Source organism: Rattus norvegicus, chromosome 8, assembly GCF_036323735.1.
Source record: "Rattus norvegicus strain BN/NHsdMcwi chromosome 8, GRCr8, whole genome shotgun sequence".
Taxonomy (NCBI): Eukaryota; Metazoa; Chordata; class Mammalia; order Rodentia; family Muridae; genus Rattus; species Rattus norvegicus.
The window spans coordinates 83,734,446-83,748,015 of record NC_086026.1 but is presented as its reverse complement, the minus strand read 5'-3'; the positions used below and the strand labels follow the sequence as shown (position 1 = coordinate 83,748,015).

General features: G+C 39.8%; 1 protein-coding gene across 3 annotated transcripts in view; it reads right to left on the bottom strand.

The window, feature by feature from the left end:
* Wdr72 (WD repeat domain 72) overlaps positions 1-13,570 on the bottom strand; it is a 183,232-nt gene that overhangs the window by 154,113 nt on the left and 15,549 nt on the right. For 2 of the 3 annotated variants that reach the window (XM_039081139.2, XM_063265177.1), the window contains exons 2-3: positions 7,417-7,596; positions 2,350-2,456 (exon numbers count right to left, since the gene is read on the bottom strand). In XM_039081139.2, the coding sequence (XP_038937067.1) occupies positions 2,350-2,456; positions 7,417-7,569 (260 nt within the window). In that variant the 5' untranslated portion in view covers positions 7,570-7,596. Of the gene's footprint in view, positions 1-2,349; positions 2,457-7,416; positions 7,597-13,570 lie in introns of those variants that run through there. The other variant, NM_001135719.1, reaches the window with a different exon arrangement.

The window sequence follows — 13,570 nt, the reverse complement described above, 5'->3', positions numbered from 1 at the left end:
ATCAGGAACTAATGTTGTTGAACAATATCTTTAGACTGAGAGGGAGGCCATGATAACGATGATTTCTGGTGATATTTGAGGTAAAAATTTTTAAAAAAATACAGATCAGTGCAGATTAATGCTATCAAGTATCGCATACATTTGAAGATTTTCAGGGGTTTGTTTTGCAAAGAGAGCATGAGTAGTCAATATTCTAAACCAGTCATTCTGAAACACGAGTGGTTTTGGTTCCCCACTATCAACCACTTTCCAGGAACAACATCCTTGCCACCAAGAACACGCTCCTGACATCTAGTGGACAGAGAACAGAAGTGCCACAACCCCCTGGCAGTGCACAAGTCTCCCCAACAAAGGATGCTCATTCCAAAATACCATAAACGCAAGGTACACAGGTGCGCCCTAGAATCAGAAGAAAATATTCTAGACCTTCCCTTTGTTTAGCTAACTGCGTCCCAAAGAGCTCTTTACAAACCAGGAGGAAAAATTTGCATGTCCACAAACACATACCTGCATTTGTGTGTATGCAGAAAAAAATAAGAGAAAAATAGAAATTAAAAATATATATCCCAGGAATAAAACCACTTATATCTAAATGGGAAATGAAGGATATAGAAATCAAAGGTAAAGAAATTGAATTCTAAGTAGTCAATGACATAAAATAACACAGTAATGTAGTTTAGCGCTGTCCTTCCTCATATCAACATATTTAAAAAGTGATCCTAGCAGTTCTCACTCCATGGCTGTTATCAGATACTACACGTGTGTTTTTTAAAAGCTCTTGGTAATCTGATACATTTTGAGGTAAGTTTATTTTTAAGCTGGTATCTCTAAAAATCAGTTTTAAAAGATTTATCTTGTTTTTATTTATGTGTATGTGGGGGGCGTGTAATGTATATGCACATGTGAGTATAACACTCAGAGAGCCCCGCGGAGGGTACCAGGTCCTCTGGGGTCAGAGTGACAGGCAGTCATGAGCCTTCATGTGGGGGCTGGGATCTGAGGTTGAGTCCTCCGGAAGAGCAGGAAGCATCCTGCACTGCTGAGCCATCTCTCCAGCCCCACATCTGGACTCTCTTTTCTTGTTTCCTATTTCCTCTGAAAGTTATCTACTCCTAATTCTTTATTACTGTCTCTGTGCTTGGTGAGCTAAGAATTCTCATTGGAGCTCAAGATACCCACCTGCCTGAAGATGTTCTCGTCTGTGTGACGTCTGGGAACGTCAAGTTCACAAGCCTTGGGAAACAGCTTCTTCCCTTGTTGGTTCTCTGTCAATGAATGGTCTATTCACATGTAAGATTCCCAACTTATTCTCTGTCTCATACATCCCCAGCTGTCTCCATTCTGACTTCAGACACTTGCCTACAGCTCAGCCACTGGTGACCAGAACTTCTCATAACATATGGAAATCCTCTCTACCTATACCAAGGCTTTGGGCTTTACAATTTTAATTAACCATGTTGCATTAACTCTGTACATTTATTAATATACATTTTAATATCCATAACAACCTCATTTGGTTAGTACACACCTGACAAATATTTCCCACCCATTTTCTTTTAAAATATTTACCTAATCTATTATCTTTTTTTACAACCATCTTTCCCAATCTCGTTTTCTTCTATGTTTCCTTTGGTCTTTTTTTTTTCTGATTGTCTGATAATCATTGCAATGTAACTATATAAAGCTTGGTCCTATCATATAATCGAGATTACTAGTTTGCCAAAAGTCAGTCCGACTATCTTATTGTCTGCTTTCTTTTCGCATGTGTGGAGGACAGAGGTCCACACTCTCTGTATTCCTCAGACACACTCCACTTTATCGTGAATATCTCTGTGTTTGTGTGTGCACACACATATGGGGTTGAACATGGAGAGTGGATGACCAACTGTGTGTAGGTTTTGTGTGGGTGCTACTTTTCGATTCCTGTGGGAGAACAGCAATGAATATCATTTCCTGGGTTCAGGATGACCTTCAACATGCGATCCTCCTGCTTTAGCGTCTGGAGTGCTAGAGTTACAGGTGTTCAATACCACACCAGGCATGAAGTGCTTGGGGGTCAGAGGTCAGCATTGGGTGTTTGTCTAGATTGCTCTCTCCTGGTCTCCCATGACATCTGGGGCTCATCAATTTGGCTAGACTGGCCAGAGAGCAGCCTCCAGATCTCCTGACGCAATACGCACTCCTCAGCTGTGGGGTTATAGCTTTTATCGTGGTTGCTGGGATTCTAACACGGGAATTCACATTTGGGGACAAGCACTTTGCCCACAGGTGCATCTTCCCTCTGTTCCTTTTTAGCTTTACAAAGGAAGGGAATGGAGACAAAGGTAAAGGCGGGCACCTCTCACTCACCCATTCTCAGCAGCACTCACGACATAGGGTTGTTTGGAGAAGTCTCTTGCTCTTGCCAAACATGTCACCGAAGCAGAATGACCAAAGAGAAGTTCTTTAGCGGAAATCTGAAAATGTTAAAAGTGAGGTTTTCAACAACTCTAAACTTCCAGGAACAATAACAACAACAACAATAATAATAATAATACATGATAGCACATTTGCATATTCTAATTAGGAAAATTTTTATGCTAAGATATTTTATGTGCACATGTTTCAGCTAAGCTGGATATATAGGGCGTCGACACCCACAGATGAGGAAAACAGGAGATGAAGGGAAGTGCTGTCCTTAATTCTTTTGTTTTATAGGGGCTTCATCATGAAACTTAGATGATGAGGAGGCTACTCCCTCAACATCTCAGTTTTGAATACATATAATTCAGCACCAGTGTTTCTTCTCATGCCCAGAAATCCCCGCCCTGTGACCTCCCCTGTGGGGACAAGGATTTTGTGTGGCCTGTGATACTGAATGCCTGTAACTCCAGCACTTGGTAGGCTAAGGCAGGAGGATCATATGCTTGAGGTTATCCCCAACCCAGGAGTGACATTCATTGATTCTCCCAGACAAATTGAAAAGTAGCATCCTCACAAAAACATACGTCCATTTATAACACTTTTGCTCAGGATTATTAAAAAATGGGAATGCAACCAAGCCGCCCCTTAGTAGAATATAAACTACAGAACTGTAGGCAAACAATGAGATATCAGCTGACTCTGAAAAGAGATGTGCAGCTAAGCTGAACAGACAGGTAGAGATCTGTGTGTGTTGTTGTGTAAATGAAAGAAGCCACCCTGGAAAGACCACTGCTGTATGACTCCAATTTTGTGACGTTTGAGTCAAGATAGAACCAGGGAAGTAAAACCATTAATGCTCATCAAGGGTTTGGGAAAGCAGGGACTTCTGGGACAATGAAATAATTCTGTGTCATGTGACAAATTGCAAACAAATGTCAGTCCACATAAGCCCATAGAATGCCCATCCATAGGCACTATAGGATGAGTCAGTAATCATAAGGTTTCAGTCCATTGCTCTGCCCAGTATGCCACTTCAGGATGACATAGTGTCATGGTTAGTATTAGTCATTAACGTGACACAAACCTAGAGTCACCTGGTAAGAGGGGATCTCATCCAAAGACTTGCCTCAATCAGGTTGACCTGAAGGTTGATTGAAGATTGAGGTAGTAGGGCCCAACCCACTGTGGGAGGTACTGTTCCTAGGCCCAACCCACTATGGGAGGTGCTGTTCCTAGGTCCAACCCACTGTGGGAGGTACTGTTCCTAGGCCCAACCCACTATGGGAGGTGCTGTGCCTAGGTCCAACCCACTGTGGGAGGTACTGTTCCTAGGTCCAACCCACTATGGGAGGTGCTGTTCCTAGGTCCAACCCACTGTGGGTGGTACTGTTCCCAGGCCCAACCCACTGTGGGTGGTGCTGTTCCTAGGTCCAACCCACTGTGGGTGGTACTGTTCCTAGGCAGGTGGGCCTGGGCTAGATGAGAAAGCAGGTAGCAAGCCATGGGAAGAAAGTTATGAATCAGTGTTCCTCCACAGCCTCTGATTGAGTTCCTGCCTTCAGTTCCTGCCTCAACTTTCCCCATTAATGAACGGTTATCTGGAAGTATAAGCTAAATATTCACGTTCCTTCCCTAAGTTGTCTTTGTCATGTTATTTATCATACCAACAGGATCCCACTGGGACACACAGTGATGGTGGCAGATCTTGTGTGAGGAAGGAGGAACCCTGTACCTTCTTGTCAGGTACCTTCAGTAGATGTGACCTTGTCATGCATGATACTGAACTCTACTTTAGCTGCCAACTTTAAACTTCTTTTAAAAATAAAGCACTGAATTGTTTTTTATCATGACAAATATTACATTTGGGAAACTGTGACATGTTTGAATTTCTCATCATGTTTTACTATTAAACATCATGACTTTAATATTTTGTTCTTTAGCTTCAGATTTCAATGAACACTTTTTTAAATTTCTATTGCAAACTGCCCTGAGGATGACTGCCTTCCTCAAAAATAATAGAACAAACTTTTCTACAGAAGAGAACCAACCACATGCTTATTTACAATGTTAATGTGTCACTTCCCTGTGAGCATTTTGAAAGTGTAGCCTTAAGTGCTTACTCTTTTATCATCTCATGTCTGAAATAAAAGGTATATTCATATTTTGTGAAAAAAGATTCTGAAAATCAAAATTATAGAGCAGAAAACACAGTGGTGAGATGGCTCAGCAGATAAGCGTCCTTGTGAAGGATCTGAATTTGGTTCCCAGCACCTACAGGAGCTCAGACTCACTTGTAACTCAAGCTTCAGGGGATTGTGTATTCTCTAGTGGCCTCTATGGGCACCTGCACTCATGTGTGCATACTGAAGAAATATACACATACATATACACAATATACACATATTAAAATATTCCAAAATAAAAACAATCATTTTCTAAAGAAAATGTATAATGCCTTACTAAAGGATGGATAAGCATAGTAGACCCATAAATAATTTGAAAACTGTCTTATAAATAATAAAATATCTATATTCCACATGAATCAATGTTCACTTCTTTGTCCAAACTATGTAATATGCACAAAGGCTGGTAACCAAGCATATCTATCTAATATGGTTTCCTTTATATCTACCATGAACATAATTATTTTTAAAAGATCTCTTGTCATACTAAAATTGGTATGCTAAAACATCTTCTAGTTTATTAATATTACTTAATAAATTCTAGCTTTACATTGTTTCTGAAAATTTTAGATTACAACTCAGAAAACAACACACCCTTGTACCTAGACACCGTACCGGGGAGTACAACCATGCGACTGTCAACACATTCCAACCAATTAAAAGCCATATCAACTCCAGGTACACCACCAACACTCTATCCCCCAGAGAAAATCCACAGAAGAGCAAGTGTCAGAAGTGAACTGCATTGCCTTTCTGAGATGGTTTGCATGAGATGTTCTTCATCAGCTCATATGCTTGCATATTTGATGCTCAGAGGATCTGTTTAGAAAAAATTAGGAGGTGTGGCCTTGGTAGGAGTGTGTTACTGAAGGGTGGGCTTTGAGTCTTGCTCTTTCTCTTTCTGCTTCCTGCCTGTGGGTCAGACAGATGTGAGCTCTTAGCTATTGCCACACTGCCATGCCTGCCTGCCTGCCTACTGCTATGCTCCCAACCACGATGACCGTGGACTTACAAAGTAAGCCTTGCATGAAAATGTAAGTTCTGAGTAGTGCCACTCATGCGAGTACACCGTCATCAAAATCATAGAATCATAATGTATCCTATTTGTTCTACTCAATTTATTCTCATCTAGAATTAAAGGCCTGTCCAACTCCAGCTCAGCTCATTCCAGATGATTCATAAAACCCTTTCCTGGCCATCTCCATGGCCAAACCTAATCTCCTCTCCTAGCTCATCTCTCTTTCACCACAGTTCATTCCTGAATCCAGCATCAGGGCTCTCTCCACCTTCCTGCAGGTGCAGGGTGGGTATTGCCTTAAATAAAATGAGCTGCTTCTCCCGCCTTGATGATCTCAGTTTCATTCCATAGCTGTAATGTTGATTTCTTCAATATTGGTATGACAGGCTTTGGGTTGGGAAATCCTTTGTTCTAGATAGTCATATGCCCTTCAAGACACCAACGGGAAATACTAAGGGCCAGTGGTATCTCCCTGATTCCGACTTTTGACAACCAAGTGTCTGAAAATATCACCAAATGTCCTTCATGAGGTAAGCTAGCCTCTTGTTAAGAACTTCCGCTCTAACCCCAAGAAGATAACTTGCTCCTAAAGAAACACCATGGGCTAACTATTGTCTACTTGGGATCTTCACACGGTGGCTTCATTTGCCAAGTCCCGTCTCTCTTATACTGCAACTTCCTGAGCCAGCAGCACAGGTGTCCTCCCTCAAGTATGAACTAAATCAAGCTAGCTGTTAATACACGCTCAGAGTGCTCGGCAACCAAACACCCAATGGCCACCAGAAACCTACAGAAAGAGTAGGGTAACAGGAATTCAAATTTCTTTGGATTGCTAGGCAACCCTTCAGCCGGAAAGTAATATAATAAAAAAGATTTTATAAATATTAGCAAGAGTTTTTAGGCTGTTAAGGAGACCGAGTTTAAATGATAAGAGAACACACATTTTTGTATTTGCATGACCACCATTTCTGAAGCATATCTGCTATATAGTGCTATCCACCCCCTCCAAAAGTGTTCATAAACATTGAGCTGAACTCCTCTGCTCTGCAGCTCTCTGCACTCCTCTAGTAGAAGTGTTCAGTGACAGGAGGCATTAATTAATTACACTATAAAATAGAATTACAATTAATTGTTAATTTAGGTTTAAAAGTGACAGACTTTAATGGCTCAAAATAGTTTTGATCTTTAAAAGGCTTCTTCATGAGGGCAGTACACTTTAAGTACATCATTTAGTTTAATTGTTCAAATTGGGCCTAGAGACTGCTAGAGTTAAGCAAATATCTATTCCAATATGTTAAATGTTTATGACTTGGGACAGAAACAATTAATTACTAATCGATGGGGCCAATACTAGGTGAAGCCAGGTTCTGAAGTCAGAGGATGACAACAGTAAATTGAATGTAGGGGTTTTGATGTGGTCTGTTAAAAAAAATCATCACAAAGCAGAGACTCCAAAGAGTAGCAAGAAGGTTAACCCATCAGAAATGTCCAGATAATTAAGATATTACTCATTTCGTTAATAGTGGCTTTCAGGAGTGCCTTTGTTTATATTAATGGGCCATTATTCTTTAGAACCATACTTAAGCATCTATAGCTCACTTACTCGTGCATGTAATTCAGAATAGAAAACAGTAAAACTTGGTGCAGCCTAAACGGTGATAATACTTAGCTGGCAGCTGATATTATTAACACTATTCATAGTTTTCATTTGACCCATAACGAACACCTTTCCCAATGTCTTGCAAGGCTTCCACCATGACTGTAGGTCTCAGAAGCCGAGTGGGCACCTTTAATACCTGTGACTTTACCCACCTTCAGTTCAGGCGAGAGGCTCCAGAGACAGAGCTGGCCCTCTTGACTCCCGGTCACTATGGTTCGCTGGTCATCTGTGATCATGATAGCCGTGATGCTGTGGGGAGGAGCTTTTCTTCCCCAGAGGGCCACAGCCTGCAGAGCACTCCTCATGTTAGATGAAAATCAGATAGAGAGGAACTAATAAAAAAAAAAAAAGATGTACAAGGTTATCTTCCTTAAAATCGGGGAAACTTACATCCATAATTCCAGCAATGCAAAGCTGAGCAAGGAGTTTTGTCACAAGTTCAAGGTTGGCTTCAGCTGCATAGTGAGATCCAGATCAACTGCATTTGTGAACCTGTGATGGAAGTCACTGTGGCCATTTCTTGCAAAGCCAGATACATAGTTGCTCCATGACTCAGCCCTTCCACTCTACATCTTATTCAACAGGAGAAAAAGGTGTGTTTATAGGAAGATTACCACATGTACAGCCTTACTCACAATAGCTAAACGCTGGAAACAAGCCAAATGCCAATGAATAGGTGACCAGACAAAGAAGCAGAGACACATCTACACAGTGGGACACTATTCCTCAACCAAACGAATGGCTCATTGACCCTCGCTAAGCGAATCCCAAAACAATTATTTGAAACTATCAGGCATCTAAAAAGAACAATGCTGTATGATCCTCTGGGTAAGATACTAGAAGTTCATATTAATACATAGTAACTAAAAGCAGAGATCAGGGCAGTGAAGCCTTGCAAACAGGAAGAAGCAACAGGAGGGAGTGAGGACCCATGGGGGAACATGAGAGATTTTTTTCTTCTAATTTAAGATTTATCTTATTTGTAATTAAATGTATGCAGGCAAATCTGTGCACATGAGTGCAGCGTCTCTGGGGCCAGAGCAGGGTGCTGAATTCCTCCGAGCAAAAGTTACAAGCGCCTGACTGGGGAGTTGCAAACTGAACTCTGATCCTCTCTCTGCAAGAGCAATGTGGCATCTTTAACGGACGAGTAATCTCTGTAGTCCCCTCATGCTGATAGCTTTGAGGGTGGTGAACACGTCCATTGACTGAACTCTGGTGGAGGATTTATGAATATGCACATCTAAGAAAACTTACACTTTAATGTATATATTTACTACATATTCATTAAAGTATTTTTGTGTGTCCATTATATTTCATTAAAGTTGCATTTTGTTTGTTTCCTTGGGGGGGGGGTTTCTGGAAAATACTGTAACAAACCAAGTCTGAACAGAATTCTTAAGGAATAATATCAATAATCATAAAAAAGTTCATAACAGAAAGTTATAACACAGCCAAGAAAATAATAAACCATGAGCAATTAGGGTGCCTGGGGACTAAAAATAAGTGACTGATCTAAAATTCACCGTAGAAAGAACAAATAAACTGTTAGAAATTATTAAATGAACAAAGGCTTTAAAACCTAAAAAAAAAAAACAAAAACAAAAAAAAGCAAACAAAACCAAATAGATGTAGCCAAGCCTTGTAACACAAATGTACAATCCAACAGCTTGAGAACCTGAGGCAGGAGGACACTAGTTAAAGCTCAGCCTGGACTACTTAATTCTTATTTATTCTCCCTCCTCCCCCCTCCCCCTCCCCCTCCCTCTCCTTCCCTCCCCCTCCCCCTCCCTCTCCCTCTACCTCACTCTCTCCCTCTCTCCCTCCCTCTCCCTCTCCCCTTCCCTTTTCCCCTCTCTTCCACTCCTCCTCTCCCTCTCCCCCTCTCTCTCCCTCTCTCTCTGCCCCCTCCCCTCTCCCTCTCCCTCTTCCCCTGCCCCTATCCCCCTCCTCTCCTTTCCTAGCTCCCCCCTCTCTCCCTCCCCCTCTTTTCCCTCTTCCTCCCCCAACCACTTCAGGAATTTAAAGTTTGGGGATCCAGCTCACTAGGAAAGAGCTTTCCTCACATTCATGGGTGCAGTAAGTACAAACAACTGAAGGGTTGCCCAGATGAACTTGACTGTGTTATGTCATGAGGATTGTCTTGATTGCTGATTGGTTGGTGCATGAGGGCTCAGCCTGCTGTGGGCAGTAATACCTCCTCTGGACAGATGGTTCTGAGTTGTACATGAAATTAGACTGAGCAAGCCTTGTGGGTCAAGTCAGCAGGAGCAAGCTATGGGAGCAGAGTAGCCAACTGATTTTCATGGCTCTTGTCTCTGCTTCATTTGGAGTTCTTGCTCTGGCTTCTCTCAGTGGTAACTTCTGAGACAGATAAACCCTTGCTTTCCTTGCTTTTGGTCATGGTCTCTATCATAGCAGCAGAAAGAAAAGCAGGACAGCATAGTAATAAAGATGAGTGTTGACTGACATGATAGAGGGAAACAAAAAAGCAAGGAAAAATGAGGAAGGAGATTCCTGATAACTTGCTCTGACAGAAAGGATACTGATGAAATCTTTAGGCAGGAATTATGACAGCATATGGAAAGAAACAAACATGTGTTACATCAAAAAGAAATAAGTATTGATCAAATAGAAAAGAAAAGCTCAAGAGGAAAGAAACAGCATAGGAAAGAGAAAATGCTAAATTAAATTTAAATTCACATTTAAACGTCCCAGAAATTACAGTAAAAGCACATGGAAGAAAGTAGCTGTGAAAAAGGCAGAGATTCGTTTTTATAAATGTTTTTAGTTTTTGTGTAATAGTGTTTTTTCTGCATGAGTGTCTATGCACCGTGTGTGTCTAGTGCCTGGGGAGACTAGAAGAAGGCATTGGATCCCCTAGGATCAGAGTTACCCATGGTAGTGAAACACCATGTGGGTCCTGGGAATGGAACTGGGTCCTCTGCAGTCAGTGCTCTTGACCACTGAACCGAGGCTATCTCAGAACATAGCCTACCTTCAAAAGCTTCCTAAGACATTAACATGCCAAGGCTGGAAATGAAAGATGAGTGAGGACTACCAGATAAAACTGGTATAATGTTGAAAATATGGGTTATAAATAATGCCACTGTTAGAGATCGGAACATCCCACTATTCAACTATTAAGTACACCATTTAGTAGAAATAGGTAATACTCTACAGGAAACAATATTTGCCCCAAACTTAATATTTTTGAGTTGCATTTCCTCTAATACCCTTAATACAGAGAACACAATGTATTTATTTCATCTATAAATATTTGTAATAGAAACAATGTATCTTAAATGGTCCTTGACCAACCACGGAAACATAATAACAATTAGATATTATTGAGGTTCAATAACAATGAAGACTTGTATAATGAGTCTGACAAATTTAGGCTTCCCTACTAGATGGAATATTATAACCTTAAATGCATGCATTTAAAAGGAAAAATAATAGAAAACATGAGTTAAATAGCAAAAGTAAAATTTTATGTATAAGAAAAGCTAAATAGGCACAAAGATTCAGAAGAAATCAATATAGAGTAAATATGTTACTCTATATTTACAATGTATTATAAAAATAATAATAATCTATGAATCATATGCAGTTATTTGAAAAAAAGTTATACCAAATGATTTTGGGGAAAGAAAAAATTAAGTCAGATAGCAGATACAGCTAAAGTTAATTGTTTAGGTTAAATAATCAATAACCTTACATAAAAATCATAGATAGCTCAGTAAAATTATTTTCAAAGAAGATATTAAATTCTGGATTGGATGAGTTTAATATGGGTACATGAATCACCTGCATGCATTGATAGAAGAATTGACTGTCTGGACTACACATCATATAGCAGTCTCAGGGTACCGGAAAAATCAGTGAAGTGAGGCTGTCATGTTGCAAGACTAATTAATGCATAATACATGTTGATGTGGGAAAACATATAGGGTCAGCATAATTTACATTTTAAAATGCATTTTATTTTTAATCGTGTGTGTGTGTGTGTGTGTGTGTGTGTGTGTGTGGTGTGGTGTGTCCCGTGTGGGTATGTGCACACGTGTACAGTGTCTGTGGAGTCCAGAAGAGAGGGCATCAATCTCCTGCAGCTGAGTAGAGAAGCCTGTGACACAGGTGCCGGGAACCAAACTCTGATTCTCTACAAGAATATTACCTACTCAACTGATGAGCATCTCCAGACCCTACCTAAAGTGTCTTAAATAAAATGGCAGCCCATTTTACAGTTCACAGGTTGAAGGAACTGCACTTGAGACAAAAGTAATGGAAAACTGGGGACCCATTGGGACTTCCAATTATTTTCAGTCAAATTTTTAAGTGACTCCATAAAGTTGAAATTTTACTGTCAATATGTAAGAGGTCCCATATATATCTCAGGATGTCACTTGAGGCACCTTATATATCTCAGAAAATCACTGACCAAGGAAAACCTTTAAGCACTGCGGTCCAGGGTCTTGGGTATGTGAGGCAATGGCGTTATTCAATCAGTTCTAATAAACCAAACTTTATTGTTTGGGTACCAAACATCTTGAGTGCATCCCACAACAATTTGATTTTAGTGTGTATAAACTAGAAAGACGTTTGCGTATTCTATTTCAAATAATTAAGTCAAGACAAGTTTAAAACCTTTGGAATTGAGGTTTACAAACCACCATTTCACACCTCTTAGCTTATAATGATTATATCTCTAATTTGAATGCCTAGTAATATTTGGGGATGTTTGAAACTAATATGGACTCATATTTCTCCTTTAATGAATTCTAAATCTGAGCTACTTAAGTACAGTTTGAAACACATACTTCTTTTGTAGAACAACAAAAAAAAACAACAACAAAAGAATAAAACAAAACAACACAGGAATTTTAAAAGAGGTGCAGCTTCAGACAGGATATTACAGACTTTAAAAGGGGTAAGTAAAATTTCCTTCTTTCCAATCTTTATTCACAGTAACAAGTATATCCTAGAGCTTGGCATTATGCAATATAACTTACATAAATAATGTAATCATTATCGTGTGACATGATCAGTATAGATACTGAACAAGCATGTAAACAACCAAATACACACAAAACTTCCTAGTCTTAAGTGACTGCAAAATGACTTCCTCTCAAATGTTTGACTGTAACTGACTCAGATATCACAGCTTATCTTTCCTGAGGTCTCCAGAATGGTCATAGCTGGTGGACAGAATATTCCTGGAAATGAATAACCCCGCACACACACACACACACACACACACACACACACACACACACACACACACACACTGGCACCATTGTTTTCCCAAAGAGGCTTTACCATGCAGCAACTGTGCTAAGCACTTGAGAGCATGTGTTAGCCTCAGAAAGAGCCTAATGCTATCAATCTTTCTTTGGGAGTTAGCTCCAATCTTCAATAGTCATGTTTCATACACACACGGGTGCGTGTGGATAGACATATGATTGTGTTGCTTCTCAATGGCAAAAGTCCAGGCACTAAAGAGAAGACTCAGTGGATAAGAACTCTTGTTGCTTTTTAGAGGATCCATACTTCATAATTCTAAGCACCTACCCCGTAGTTCACCACCATCCTTAATCCAGTTCTATGGGGTATGATGCCATATTCTGACCTCAGCAGGCACCAGGTATACACATATGATGCACAGATACATGTAAGAAAACAATCATGCATATGAAATAAAATAAATAAAATCTAAGAATATTTTATATTTAATAGTTAAATGGCCTATTATAATGGTGGATTTGATACAATTTAATTAGGTCTAAAAATACAATATATATGACATTAAAAACATCATTCAATTTTACTTCTAAAATTACAGTTAAATATACATGTCAGCTACATGTCAAACAAGAGCAGAATGTCGCTTTTGATACAATCTTCAGATGTCCCACTTTCTGTGCTTAATAAAGCCAAACCTGTTCACTTCTACATTTTCAGCATTTTGTTCTTGAATAAGAGAAGATTGCGAGACTTTCACTTGCAAATGGTTTTGAACCATTTAAGTCCTGAATTGTGACTAGTTTTACTTTCTATGAAAAAATGCTGTAATGAGGATACTGATGGTCATCCAGGAGAATGGACCTCATTCCCTGCCACTAACAGATAACGGAACCTCAAGGAAAGCCAGAAGGCCAAGCCACAGAGAAAGGGGAAATAGATAGATAGATAGATAGATAGATAGATAGATAGATAGATAGATAGATAGATAGATAGATAGATAAGGAAAGGAAAGGAAAGGAAAGGAAAGGAAAGAAAAGGTAAGGTAAGATAAGATAAGATAAG